General features: G+C 46.9%; 1 protein-coding gene across 1 annotated transcript; it reads left to right on the top strand.

Moving 5' to 3' along the window:
* The first annotated feature begins 1,382 nt into the window (after positions 1 to 1,382).
* LOC136057872 (NADH-ubiquinone oxidoreductase chain 2-like) lies at positions 1,383 to 11,728 on the top strand. The gene is given in 7 exon segments (XM_065750916.1): positions 1,383 to 1,484; positions 10,807 to 11,276; positions 11,278 to 11,380; positions 11,382 to 11,450; positions 11,452 to 11,524; positions 11,527 to 11,598; positions 11,601 to 11,728. Coding segments are annotated over 7 exon segments (1,017 nt in total).
* Positions 11,729 to 14,545: the final 2,817 nt, after the last annotated feature.

The following is a 14,545-nucleotide window of genomic DNA, read 5'->3' on the forward strand; positions in this document are numbered from 1 at the left end:
ATACGCAGTGGTAGTAGTGGTTAGTCCTGGTGATGTTACTTCATGCTCAAAGAATCACAGTATGATTACAACAGTATTAAAAAAAAAGTTCATGGAGGACAGTGTTTCAGTGTGCGTGTGAGGATAGCTGTAGGTCTGGTGGGGTATTTCTCCTGGGCTTAAGGAATAATGTAGAAAGAAGGTTAAATCCTGCAAATATTAATCAAGTGTGCTATGGTGCATCTGGCTGAAGGGTGTAGCCTGTAACTAGGGTGGGACCGGTGACTAAATTGTGCTAGGATAGTGAAGACTATCCCTACTGAAGGGGCATAACAGAAGTGGGCTACAACACCAAGTACTGTGCAGGGCAATGTAGAGTAGGGGGCTAGGAGGTGCAGTATCTGTTGAGCTTCAGATAATTAAGCAGGAAGATGAATCTCAGAGGTCATTGGATTGGGGGAGTGTGTTTTGCATGTTCTTCTGTATAGGATGGTGAGTCAGCCGGAGACTTCAGTGCTGGTTGGGATTCAAATAATAACAGTGGCTGATGGGAAGGATGCTCCAAGTTACATTCATACCAGATAAAATGTAATGCTTTCATACCACAGAGCCGAGGAATCTAACTGATGATATTCATTATACTATTGCTGTTTAAAAAATGGTTGCTCTTATGTATTACGCTACTGCATGGAAGATAATCCTGAGGCTGAGAAGGGTAACCATTACGATTTCAGCATGGTCAATGAGTCAGAATAGGGGTTGGTATAGAACTGGGCCTCCCCCAGCTGGGTTAAAGAATGTAGTGGTGAAGTTTTGGTGTATAGTACATTGATTCCAGCAGCGAGGTCTAGTAAGGAAAGAATAGGGTAGCGGTCACGAGGACTGATCATACGAATAGTGGAGTGTAAAATCCCTAGCACTTAAGATAAAACCTTAATGGCATTGGAAATGTAATGGATGGTACCTAGATGGCAGGAGACACTTGCCAGGCATAGGGAATAGAAGGCAGGTCTAAAAAGGCACTGGGATGGGTGGGGTTGCCAACTAATGGTGGATAAAGAGGTTACAGAGACACCAGCCCCAGTGTCTCTTACGCAGGAAGCCTGTACAAGAACAAAGAAGGGTGAAGCACAAGGTTGTTTGTGTGGAGAAGCTATGCTGACTCGCTGTTGTGAGTCTCTCCAATTTGCAAAGGAACCAAGGTTTGCAGGTGAGCTGGCTAAGCGCAGAAATGTAAAAAGGACCACAGCCTAACAAGGTTTAATTCCTCCTATGGACTGTGTGGTGAAACACATGTTGAGTTGCCAGCTCACTGATGCACAGAGGTGTGCCAGGATCTTGTAGGCAGGAGCCAGCAGCTAAGGTGGTTAGCTCTTAAATAGAGCTATATGAGATCAAGACCCATGTGCAAAGGTAAGGCTTCAGTTGACTGGGAGAGTCCGCTTCGCATTCAGAAGATACAGGTTAGTGTCCTGGTAGAAACAGATCGTGCCAGGCTGGTGAAGGTGATGAGGTCGTAATGCTTTTGATGCACAACAGCTTCTAACTCTTGCTGTTGGGTGTTTGTGCTGTCTGCGTTACTGTAGATGAAATTGTTTGGCTACTGGTCTTAAGGCTAGAGAGCCTGGTTTTATCTCCTTGCTAGAAGCTCTTGATACCTCAACTGTTGAAAGTAGAGGTCACTGGGCAGACATCATGTTCAGAACTTGATAGCTGAAAGCTATGTTACTGTTGAAAATTCATCCTGTGAATTCGCCAAGTTCCTTTACAAATTGAAATTGCTTCATTAAGTTTGGAGCGTACTTAACAGAAGAGGTTAAATATGTGCTCTCTTTGCAGCAAGGATGTAAGCTGTATTCAGACAATGTGACGCAAGTCGGTGCTTCAGAGGGAGGTACTTAAGTTATTTGAACAATAATAAACTATGACCAATCATTGGATGATCCTGCTAATAATAAATGAAAGGTGGTTCCGGATTTAAAGGCCATGAGCTTGGACCGCTGTTTTAAGGCACACAGTGGCATGACATCTGTCACCCATCTTGGTTTGCTCTTTACCTCTACAGAGAAGTCATCCTGCTCTTTCACTACTGAGATGGGTTTTATTATAGCAGCTGCTTGTAAACTTGTAAACAGCCTGTTTTTGTATCTTATTCCTGAAGTTTATTTTGCGTGGTTATGTCAGAAAAATCACGCGTGGGGGAAAACAGTTGTTTATCACATTGCTTACAGGGTAGGGAGTTTCCCTTGGGTCAGGGTATTAACCATACTATCTTTGATGGAGAATGAGTCAGTCCAGTGAAAATGGTTTGTAGTTGGTGGAGGAGAGTTGAGTAACCACAGGCATGTCCAAACTGGCCCTCCTGGCCTGTGCAGCTTTTACAGTAGCCCACCTACAGTTGCCTTGCCTTCAAGATGGCATATCTTTCTAGATAAGAAATGTGTTTGAGCTCTGGGCTTGTCTGTGCAATGACTACCAGTTACTGGTGTGCTACTTAGACTGTATAAGCTAAAGAGGAGATAAAAATGCTGTAAGGGCTAAAAAAGGGATAAGAAGAGGAGTTGGTGCTGTGCTTTTAACACACACACAGAAAAGGAAAAAGATGTTGATCAATGCATGTGATATAACTCATTTGGTGACCAGTGGGAAAGCAAAAGCATGCTTGGTGCTTTCTTAATGTGATGGGGAAAATAAGAACTGGCTCCCAATGGGGAAAAAAATGACTAGAGGAGGTATGTGTGTGGGGAAAAATAAGAATTTGTAGTTCACATTTATTTTAAAGGTCTGCTGTGACTTACTTAACTGAAGTGTTCTGAAGGGGAAAAAGGTCAGAGTGAGTGATTAAAAACTAAGCAGAAATAACATGCTAAGCAGTTGTGGGGTGGATGTGTACATGTTTCCTGAAAATGAATGACTCAACCTTAAATAAGGAGGAAGAAGGAAGAAAAAAGGTAGGTAAAAACATTTCTATGTGAAAAATGCTCAATAAAGATGAAAAACAATGTGTCTGTGTCAGTTTGTTCAAATAAAAAAATTGGTAAAGCTGCGTGTGTAGGCGAAAGGCGAAAGGCGAAAGGCGAAAGGCGAAAGGCGAAAGGCGAAAGGCGAAAGGCGAAAGGCGAAAGGCGAAAGGCGAAAGGCGAAAGGCGAAAGGCGAAAGGCGAAAGGCGAAAGGCGAAAGGCGAAAGGCGAAAGGCGAAAGGCGAAAGGCGAAAGGCGAAAGGCGAAAGGCGAAAGGCGAAAGGCGAAAGGCGAAAGGCGAAAGGCGAAAGGCGAAAGGCGAAAGGCGAAAGGCGAAAGGCGAAAGGCGAAAGGCGAAAGGCGAAAGGCGAAAGGCGAAAGGCGAAAGGCGAAAGGCGAAAGGCGAAAGGCGAAAGGCGAAAGGCGAAAGGCGAAAGGCGAAAGGCGAAAGGCGAAAGGCGAAAGGCGAAAGGCGAAAGGCGAAAGGCGAAAGGCGAAAGGCGAAAGGCGAAAGGCGAAAGGCGAAAGGCGAAAGGCGAAAGGCGAAAGGCGAAAGGCGAAAGGCGAAAGGCGAAAGGCGAAAGGCGAAAGGCGAAAGGCGAAAGGCGAAAGGCGAAAGGCGAAAGGCGAAAGGCGAAAGGCGAAAGGCGAAAGGCGAAAGGCGAAAGGCGAAAGGCGAAAGGCGAAAGGCGAAAGGCGAAAGGCGAAAGGCGAAAGGCGAAAGGCGAAAGGCGAAAGGCGAAAGGCGAAAGGCGAAAGGCGAAAGGCGAAAGGCGAAAGGCGAAAGGCGAAAGGCGAAAGGCGAAAGGCGAAAGGCGAAAGGCGAAAGGCGAAAGGCGAAAGGCGAAAGGCGAAAGGCGAAAGGCGAAAGGCGAAAGGCGAAAGGCGAAAGGCGAAAGGCGAAAGGCGAAAGGCGAAAGGCGAAAGGCGAAAGGCGAAAGGCGAAAGGCGAAAGGCGAAAGGCGAAAGGCGAAAGGCGAAAGGCGAAAGGCGAAAGGCGAAAGGCGAAAGGCGAAAGGCGAAAGGCGAAAGGCGAAAGGCGAAAGGCGAAAGGCGAAAGGCGAAAGGCGAAAGGCGAAAGGCGAAAGGCGAAAGGCGAAAGGCGAAAGGCGAAAGGCGAAAGGCGAAAGGCGAAAGGCGAAAGGCGAAAGGCGAAAGGCGAAAGGCGAAAGGCGAAAGGCGAAAGGCGAAAGGCGAAAGGCGAAAGGCGAAAGGCGAAAGGCGAAAGGCGAAAGGCGAAAGGCGAAAGGCGAAAGGCGAAAGGCGAAAGGCGAAAGGCGAAAGGCGAAAGGCGAAAGGCGAAAGGCGAAAGGCGAAAGGCGAAAGGCGAAAGGCGAAAGGCGAAAGGCGAAAGGCGAAAGGCGAAAGGCGAAAGGCGAAAGGCGAAAGGCGAAAGGCGAAAGGCGAAAGGCGAAAGGCGAAAGGCGAAAGGCGAAAGGCGAAAGGCGAAAGGCGAAAGGCGAAAGGCGAAAGGCGAAAGGCGAAAGGCGAAAGGCGAAAGGCGAAAGGCGAAAGGCGAAAGGCGAAAGGCGAAAGGCGAAAGGCGAAAGGCGAAAGGCGAAAGGCGAAAGGCGAAAGGCGAAAGGCGAAAGGCGAAAGGCGAAAGGCGAAAGGCGAAAGGCGAAAGGCGAAAGGCGAAAGGCGAAAGGCGAAAGGCGAAAGGCGAAAGGCGAAAGGCGAAAGGCGAAAGGCGAAAGGCGAAAGGCGAAAGGCGAAAGGCGAAAGGCGAAAGGCGAAAGGCGAAAGGCGAAAGGCGAAAGGCGAAAGGCGAAAGGCGAAAGGCGAAAGGCGAAAGGCGAAAGGCGAAAGGCGAAAGGCGAAAGGCGAAAGGCGAAAGGCGAAAGGCGAAAGGCGAAAGGCGAAAGGCGAAAGGCGAAAGGCGAAAGGCGAAAGGCGAAAGGCGAAAGGCGAAAGGCGAAAGGCGAAAGGCGAAAGGCGAAAGGCGAAAGGCGAAAGGCGAAAGGCGAAAGGCGAAAGGCGAAAGGCGAAAGGCGAAAGGCGAAAGGCGAAAGGCGAAAGGCGAAAGGCGAAAGGCGAAAGGCGAAAGGCGAAAGGCGAAAGGCGAAAGGCGAAAGGCGAAAGGCGAAAGGCGAAAGGCGAAAGGCGAAAGGCGAAAGGCGAAAGGCGAAAGGCGAAAGGCGAAAGGCGAAAGGCGAAAGGCGAAAGGCGAAAGGCGAAAGGCGAAAGGCGAAAGGCGAAAGGCGAAAGGCGAAAGGCGAAAGGCGAAAGGCGAAAGGCGAAAGGCGAAAGGCGAAAGGCGAAAGGCGAAAGGCGAAAGGCGAAAGGCGAAAGGCGAAAGGCGAAAGGCGAAAGGCGAAAGGCGAAAGGCGAAAGGCGAAAGGCGAAAGGCGAAAGGCGAAAGGCGAAAGGCGAAAGGCGAAAGGCGAAAGGCGAAAGGCGAAAGGCGAAAGGCGAAAGGCGAAAGGCGAAAGGCGAAAGGCGAAAGGCGAAAGGCGAAAGGCGAAAGGCGAAAGGCGAAAGGCGAAAGGCGAAAGGCGAAAGGCGAAAGGCGAAAGGCGAAAGGCGAAAGGCGAAAGGCGAAAGGCGAAAGGCGAAAGGCGAAAGGCGAAAGGCGAAAGGCGAAAGGCGAAAGGCGAAAGGCGAAAGGCGAAAGGCGAAAGGCGAAAGGCGAAAGGCGAAAGGCGAAAGGCGAAAGGCGAAAGGCGAAAGGCGAAAGGCGAAAGGCGAAAGGCGAAAGGCGAAAGGCGAAAGGCGAAAGGCGAAAGGCGAAAGGCGAAAGGCGAAAGGCGAAAGGCGAAAGGCGAAAGGCGAAAGGCGAAAGGCGAAAGGCGAAAGGCGAAAGGCGAAAGGCGAAAGGCGAAAGGCGAAAGGCGAAAGGCGAAAGGCGAAAGGCGAAAGGCGAAAGGCGAAAGGCGAAAGGCGAAAGGCGAAAGGCGAAAGGCGAAAGGCGAAAGGCGAAAGGCGAAAGGCGAAAGGCGAAAGGCGAAAGGCGAAAGGCGAAAGGCGAAAGGCGAAAGGCGAAAGGCGAAAGGCGAAAGGCGAAAGGCGAAAGGCGAAAGGCGAAAGGCGAAAGGCGAAAGGCGAAAGGCGAAAGGCGAAAGGCGAAAGGCGAAAGGCGAAAGGCGAAAGGCGAAAGGCGAAAGGCGAAAGGCGAAAGGCGAAAGGCGAAAGGCGAAAGGCGAAAGGCGAAAGGCGAAAGGCGAAAGGCGAAAGGCGAAAGGCGAAAGGCGAAAGGCGAAAGGCGAAAGGCGAAAGGCGAAAGGCGAAAGGCGAAAGGCGAAAGGCGAAAGGCGAAAGGCGAAAGGCGAAAGGCGAAAGGCGAAAGGCGAAAGGCGAAAGGCGAAAGGCGAAAGGCGAAAGGCGAAAGGCGAAAGGCGAAAGGCGAAAGGCGAAAGGCGAAAGGCGAAAGGCGAAAGGCGAAAGGCGAAAGGCGAAAGGCGAAAGGCGAAAGGCGAAAGGCGAAAGGCGAAAGGCGAAAGGCGAAAGGCGAAAGGCGAAAGGCGAAAGGCGAAAGGCGAAAGGCGAAAGGCGAAAGGCGAAAGGCGAAAGGCGAAAGGCGAAAGGCGAAAGGCGAAAGGCGAAAGGCGAAAGGCGAAAGGCGAAAGGCGAAAGGCGAAAGGCGAAAGGCGAAAGGCGAAAGGCGAAAGGCGAAAGGCGAAAGGCGAAAGGCGAAAGGCGAAAGGCGAAAGGCGAAAGGCGAAAGGCGAAAGGCGAAAGGCGAAAGGCGAAAGGCGAAAGGCGAAAGGCGAAAGGCGAAAGGCGAAAGGCGAAAGGCGAAAGGCGAAAGGCGAAAGGCGAAAGGCGAAAGGCGAAAGGCGAAAGGCGAAAGGCGAAAGGCGAAAGGCGAAAGGCGAAAGGCGAAAGGCGAAAGGCGAAAGGCGAAAGGCGAAAGGCGAAAGGCGAAACTCTCACATAGTGTCTTCAAGTGTTTCACTTACCATGTCACTCTTCATTTTGTATGTTTCTAGTGTTGATGTCACTTTGTTGTGTCACTTGTGTTTGACACTTAGAGAACTGCATTACAAAGTACTCTGTCATTTGGATATTTTGAATATTTTTTTAAAAATATCACTTGTAAAAAGTTTCTTCTAGAGTTTAATATTTTTAGAGTTTGCATTTGTAAACAAGGGAAGACTTTGTCTTTTTTTTTAGCTCCTAGTGGTGGTATTTGGCACTTCTCTCAGAGATATCTGAGCTTCCCTGTGTCATCTGCAAGCCAGTTCCGGCTCAATTTCCATCACTGAAATAATTAATTCCCCACCCAGCCATCTGGAACAGTCCTCCTTCTCAGAGTAGAAGACCATCCCTGCTGCAGTCCGGCTGCATGAACTGCATCCTCTCAGTATCTGCTGCATCCCTGCCTGTTTTTTTTGTAACTACACTAAAGCTTTAAAAATATTCTGCACAATACCTAACCCAGCCCTCACCCTCGGCTAGTCTCTCTAAGCGCCAGGGAACAGACTGCCTGCTAAAGACAATGAGTAAACAAAAACTACCAGTATACCAAGGAGGTAGTCTCCTAGGTAATCTGTGGATTTAAAATGAAGCTGACAAAAGTATTAATCAATCACCCACGCACAGTCCCAGGTTCTAATACTAAACTCACTGTACAGAGACCTCTCTATGTGAGAAGAATATTCATAGGTTCATATGTCTACTTGGTTATACTCTAAGTAGCATGCATTGTAATGCCATTGCTGTTCTCAGCTAGGGGAATACTAACAAATAATAATATTATTACTAAGAATTTTATTATTAACAATATTATTAATAATTATTTTTAATAATTGTTAAATTATTAGTAATAAAATTGTTAATTATAATTATTACAAGCAGCAGTAGCGCCATTAATTAATTTATTTTTTAAGTAAGTGTACATTCCGCCCCTCAACAGAGTGCTTCTCTTTTAGGTCCCTTATTTAGGTACATTTCTTCCAATGTAATAAATATGAATGCTTGAATGATTAACACAGTTAATGTAACTATAAAGTGAACAGTATCTACTAAAAAAAAAAATCACGTAACAGTTCACGGTCACAAGACTTACTTCTTCAACCTGTCCCACACCTCCATTCTTAACGCTTGACATACATACCTTTTGGGTTTAGCGATCGTACTGCTCACGTGAAGTCAGCAAACTCTTCAAGTAATGACTGGCTTCAGGCCTTTTTTTCATTTTTGCGCTTCCTTTGGGTGACCCACTGCCAGGGTTAGTAATAACTGTCGTCCAGCTGCTGTTCACAAGGTATCTGGTAGTAGGATACTCACTGTTTTCATCTGCAATTGCAGTATTTCCTCTTTTTAGTGAGGCTGGTAAATCCTGGACCAGCCACCACGGTCACACCAGAAACCCGAATTCATTTCCTTTTCGGCCTAAAGAGTGGTTCAATGTTTGCCATAATAGCAACTAACTAAGATCAAAATATAACTAAGTAAGTTGTCATAAGCTCAAGCCGCACTTAAACCCACCCTTGCTATTATCTTTGCCGACACGACAAACCTCAACCCATGAAAGCCAGGACACAAACTGGAATTAGATACCTCTGTATGCCTACCCAAAAATCTACATCATACTCTTTCCACACCAAAGCATCCGCCTAAGAACTGTAAGCACAAACACTTCAAAGTCTAATGACTCAGTGGTGTCCAAAACCCACCTAGAGGAGCCTGTTCTGTAACCGATGTTCCATTCTTCACCCAGACAACTCTTGCCCACACAGCCTACACACGGCTGTTGCCAGACTGCCTCACCTGAGCGTAAAAGAGTGGGCTCCACAGCTGCCCTGCTATGACAGGTAAAGGTATATGGATGCGGGATGGAAGAAAAGAAATACACTTTCCAGCAAAGAACACCCACAGAGAGAGGTATAAGACTATTGAGGACTGACTGACTTAGCAGCCTAGTAAGGCAATGGAGCCTGCTTTAATTAAGTTGGCCCTGCGGTACATACGTTCTGCCTGTTGTCATCCTCATAAGCAATTGATCTATATGGAAGATGATACAACTGAAGAGCTAAGTATGAGGTGAGTTGCAACAGATCACAAGCACGAAGCTCATACCTGAAAGATATCTGCCATGAGCCAGGTTATTTTGATAGCCTCCTCCCTCCTCTAGCCCAACCAATGCTCACCACAGTTAAGAACTCACTATTTCACCGGACTAAATCCTTCAAACCTTGCCTAGGTGACAGGATACTGTGGCATGTTACAGTTTCTGTCCCATAAGGGCAAGATGAAATACAATGAGACATTAGGGGAAAAAATCTAGTAAAGAAAGATTATCACTTGTACATCTTGCATCATGATTCAGGGAGAACAACCAAAACGAACCGAAGTTTTCCCTCCTAAAGCGCCAGCGAGCTATTTATAAGCAGCCATTAAGAGCAAACCTGTTTCCGTTGTAAAAGAGCGGGATGATTTGTTTGTAGAGGTGAAAAGCGAACCGAGATAGATAGGTGATACCCGGTCACCTGCAGAACGAATCAAAGTTCCCCCCGAATCTCCCTCCTAGAAACTTTGGCTAACTACTGCATGACAGAATCGAGATGAGCTATTTAAGGGAGGTACAGTTTCCTTGAAAAAGAACACAGCCTTCACTAGCAGTAACAGTCTACCCCATGCTGCTGTGGGCCCTAAAGCAGCAATCAACAGTGAGTGCACCGAAGCCCATACATTGCAAATACAGTGTTAGATCAGGATAACATATTAAGCATTAATTTGTTCAACCATTAACAGTCCTACGTGATCTGAGGGGAGACCGGAGTAATCCAGGTTGGTTTCTGTGGTATGCTTCTCCTCGCACAAAAGGACAAGAGAATACGCCAAGCACTTCTCCCACCTAATATCACCACGCGAAATCCTAGAAAAGGCCCAAGATGGTATGGCAGAGCTCAGTAAATGCAGAAGACTTAATTGCTACACCCAGAGCTAAAGTCCTCTCCCTAGCTTCTCATGACACGATTCACCACAGTAAACCACCCTGTTTTATCCCAATCCTCCGGACTCTCCATCCTATTCACCTTCCTAACATCGGTAGAAAAAAAAGTTCCAAAAAGCTCAAACATTGTAAGAACATTTGGACTACTGAGACCCGCTGCAGATGGAGTTAAACTACATGCCCTTCCACCTCCTCCCCTTTCCTCTTCTTCATAACCTCTATCTCTGCCTTCCCTCCTAGCCTTCATCACCTGAATCCCCTCATCGTTACATTTCTCCCTTTCTGATCCAAAACTAGACCTTCTCTCTGGCCATATACTCATTCCTCTGATCAGGATGGGCCTCAAACTCAAAATCTGCACTGATCAGAGCGCTTCAGGGAGTTGCACAAACTATCTCCTACAAAGTCACTCTACCCATCCTGCTGTCTTTAATTGTACTAGGTGAAAACTATACCCTAAGCACTCCAGCCATCACCCAAGAACCCCTCTACCTTATTTTCTTCTCATGGCCCCTCACAATAATTCCTAGCCAAATACACGAATATGGTCAGAACAAACACAGTAACCACAACCCTACACCTAAATATAGTCTCTTTTAAACTGCACCTCAGAACTGAGGTTTCTCGACCACGCTACTCACAAAAGTGCTGTTCTTATCTTCTGGATTTCTATGAGTCCAAACTTCTTATCCATAGCACTGCAATGACCAGTTAATGCACCTAAGGAGAAAATTCCCGCCCCTAACACTGGGTATGCACTTTTGGCACACCAGCGTGCCGATCTGCTATGCTGGCCTACCTCCTTACCTAAAGAAATCGGCCTGAACCTAAAGGTGCACTATAGCAAAGTGAATAGAGAGGTACATCTCTGTCATTCCAAACAAAAATGTGGAAAAGAACCGAATCTACACAAAAGAGGTCAAAACGGTCAAAACTCTTTGTATTCCTGCTATGTTACCTTCTAGTAGGGTCAGCAAATTAAGCTACATGGGGGACACCATACACCAGAAACGACGGTTTATCTCCTTCCACCAGTAACCAACCCACACGCAAAATTAATCATAAGCCTGAGCCTAATCGTAGGAACTACTATCGCAATTTCAAACATTGAGAAATGGCCTGAACCAATCACACTAGCCGTCCTCCAATTTGTCTCTAAATCTCAGCACCCATGAGCAACTGAACTCACACCCAAATGTTTCCTGACGCAGTCAACATCATCAGACTTCATTCTCCTTGAACATCAACATCATCAATGCCTGGGCCATTGCCCAAGGGACATCACACAACCAAGCTACCCTACTTCATGGCTCCTATTAGCAGTAGCAATTGCAATCAAACTAGTCTTAATTCCATTCCACTTTTGATTTCCAAAAGCATTTCAAGGAACATCCTCAACTGCCGCCTTGCTTCTGTAACCACTAATAAGATCCCGCCCAATCGCCCAACCCTATGCTACTTAGCATCTTAACTATTACCTCTATGGCTCTTGGATGTTGGAAAGGCCTAAATCAAACAGACAAAAAAATCCTAGCCTTCTCTCAGTGATTTCCCGCCCCTGCTGCAGACCACCATCATTCTTCACAATCCTAAACTCATCTTTCTCACCTTCTAACCTGGCTATCATAATGACAGCTCTACTTCTATCCTTAGACAATGTCCTGAAATTATGGACAGTATTAATCTCCCAACAAAAGCCCCCATGCTAAACACAACCCCAGTACTGACGCTGCTCTCCCGAGCAGGCCTCCCAATGGTAACTGCTTCAAACCTAAATCGCTCAGCATTCAAGACTTTACCAAACAACTAATAAACCCAGCTGCCACCGTCTTCACCATGCATCACAATTCAGCCTGTTTTTTTAACGCTGTCTCCTGTATCACTCCGTGACACTTGCCCTCAACTCTTCCAACCACCAAAAGCTGTGCTCTCCCAGTAAATACTCAAGTACCAGCACTTTTCTCACCTCTTCACTACCTCTCTCCCCCATAATCCTCACCACAATCTAGAAACCTGGTATAGAGCAGTTGTAAGCAGAGGCCTTCAATAGGAGTTAAAACTCCTGGGTTCTGCAGGGTGCTGTGACTAACAGGACACTAACCTGTACCTTCTGAATGCAAAGCGGACTCTCCCAGTCAACTAAAGCCTTACCTTTGCACATGGGTCTCGATCCCATATAGCTCTATTTAAGAGCTAGCCACCTTAGCTGCTGGCTCCTGCCTACAAGATCCTGGCACACCTCTGTGCATCAGTGAGCTGGCAACTCAACGTGTGTTTCACCACACAGTCCGTAGGAGGAATTAAACCCTGTAAAAAGGAACACAGCCTAACATTTCTGCGCTTGGCCATCACACACGTGACCCCTGTCAAGGAATGACTACTCTCAACTAAACACCAGCACATCGGCACCCTTCACCTGAACTTGGCAACGTGGGCAGGCATTGCAGTTATTGCCGCAGTCATAATCCAGACTCACTGAGCATTCACAGAAGCGTCAATCCTCAAAACTTCCCATGCAATTACCTCTTCCATACTATTTTGCCCAGCTAATTAAAATTATCCACAAATGCACAGCCAAGTTCTCACTCTCACAGGAGGCCTGCATTCCCTTCTACTGCTCGTAGCCACGTGATGATTACCAGCTAAGGTAACGTAAGGTACCGACATAATGTAACTTCACAAGATAAGGTAATGCACATAATTTACCACTAATACTGTCTCCCTTATTCTACTAAATTTCTTGGTTCAGTTTTATCAATAAGGGATTTTTTGGGATGCTGTGTCGCGGTCATAGATGCCACAGGGGCAGAAGTTTATTCATTTTGAACCAGCAAAAATAAGAAGCTGAAAAAGCCGTCGAGTTCAGCTCTTGACATGACTTTCAATTTGAGGATGGCTCACAGTGAACCGAGCAGCGGTTAGCGTTCACAGGGCACCACTGCGCAGCACGATGTGATGCAGACAGAGACAGCAGGAGCAAAGTCAGCTTGTTAAGTTCGACATATTTTCACCACTGCATACATTACTTGCCTTTGGAGGGGTGGAAATAACAATGACCTTGTTATTGAGAGAAAAAGAGAATTTTAGTCTGAATAGTGAAAGCATAGGTGGGATTAAAAACACAGTGGGGATTAGCCGTATGACTATAAAGTCTGAATTCCTGTAAGTCCACCTCACATCACAGAACGCTTGGCCTATTGTCAGCTGCCACCCAGAGCACTCTGCTCAGAACGCACCCCTCTGCCCTTGCTCTCACACAACGGACAGTGCTTTGAATTCTCTGAGCGGTCCCCGCATTCAATGGTGACTTCGTGCTGTTTTAGCAGAAAGGCTGCATCTGTCCAGCCTTTCCTAACACATCTATTGTGCAGCCTGAAGAAGTGTTGTGAAACGTCTCTGACTCCTAAGCCTCAGCTTCTCCTATTTTTCTATAGTGTGACCGGCACTGTCACACGACTACTTTTCAAGTGATCATTTTCCTCACAGAAGAGGATGGAGGCTACTCCAGGCGAGGGAATGGGACAGAGATGGAAAACACTTGAGAAAAGCATTTTTCACGCTTCCTGCTTCTTTGTGCGATGTGGTTAAACCTTACTCGTAAATGAGCAGGGCTTATCATTATCCCAAGGAAAGAAGGTAACAGTGTGCTGTGGCTCCATGGCCAAGCACTGCTATTGTAACAGGAGTAAATGAGGTGTGCAGACCCAGGGCAGCTGGTTGCGTTCAAACAAACAGGCCGTTGAGGGACATGTCAGAAAGAGAAATAGAAGCGGCCTTTGCCACAGCGAGACTATTACACTAGATCTCCAGGGAAGACAGTGGGATCTTACGACAGAAGCATTTGATTCAGGTCAGGGCACTTATTTCTGTCACTGTCATTTATTGAAAGCTATTTTATTGTGGCTACTGTATGTTATGTTAAGAGGCAAGGAGAAATATAAGACAACTCTCTAAAAAGAAACTTCATTCTTTTCTTCGCTATTAAGCTTATTCCACTTCATTTCTAAGCTGTTCCCTTAACCTGCTCCTCCTTCACAAATGTACACGTGAGGCAGGCAGTGCAAATTGACAGAACAGATCCCACCCTTACTTATCCTGAGACAAAGGCATCAAATAGACAACCGCTCACTGTGAGGAAAATATGCAGAGACAAAGACAATGCACTGAGCAACAGAAGACCACCACAAAGCCATTGGCACTTTACTGACAGGAGAGCTCTGGCAGGCTGCCTCTGATTCCTGATTCCCCTGCCTCCACACTTTTCCTTCCAGTCCGGTTTTGTTGGTTGCCTTTTGCTGAACTAGTATTTTTATTCCTCTTCAACAGGTCTCTTCTAGAGATTTGAATCATGTCCAGGCAACTGATGAGCCCACATCTTTAGTATAAACGAATTTCAATCAAGTTGAGCCAGAAAATTTATTTCTGTAATATATGCACCTGCACTCTATTTGTTTTTCAGGCAAGACCCAAACGTTCTGTACCAGCACCACTAATGATTCGCTTTAGGATCCCACCCATCTCAGGAAGGCAAGAGCACAAGGCAACACTGCACGTCTTAACGCACCGCACAAAGCATAAGTAGCACAGAGCTGGAAGTAGAACTGCAGCCACAGATGGGTGAATGGCGTCTCAAACGCCTCCTCATATCCTCACATATTAGAATTAGAAAGGCCACAGCTCACCTCTGTCATGCGCGTGACATCACGC

This window comes from Cyrtonyx montezumae, unplaced genomic scaffold, assembly GCF_038088225.1.
Source record: "Cyrtonyx montezumae isolate F1298 unplaced genomic scaffold, pur_monq_1.0 scaffold_7, whole genome shotgun sequence".
NCBI lineage: Eukaryota > Metazoa > Chordata > Aves > Galliformes > Odontophoridae > Cyrtonyx > Cyrtonyx montezumae.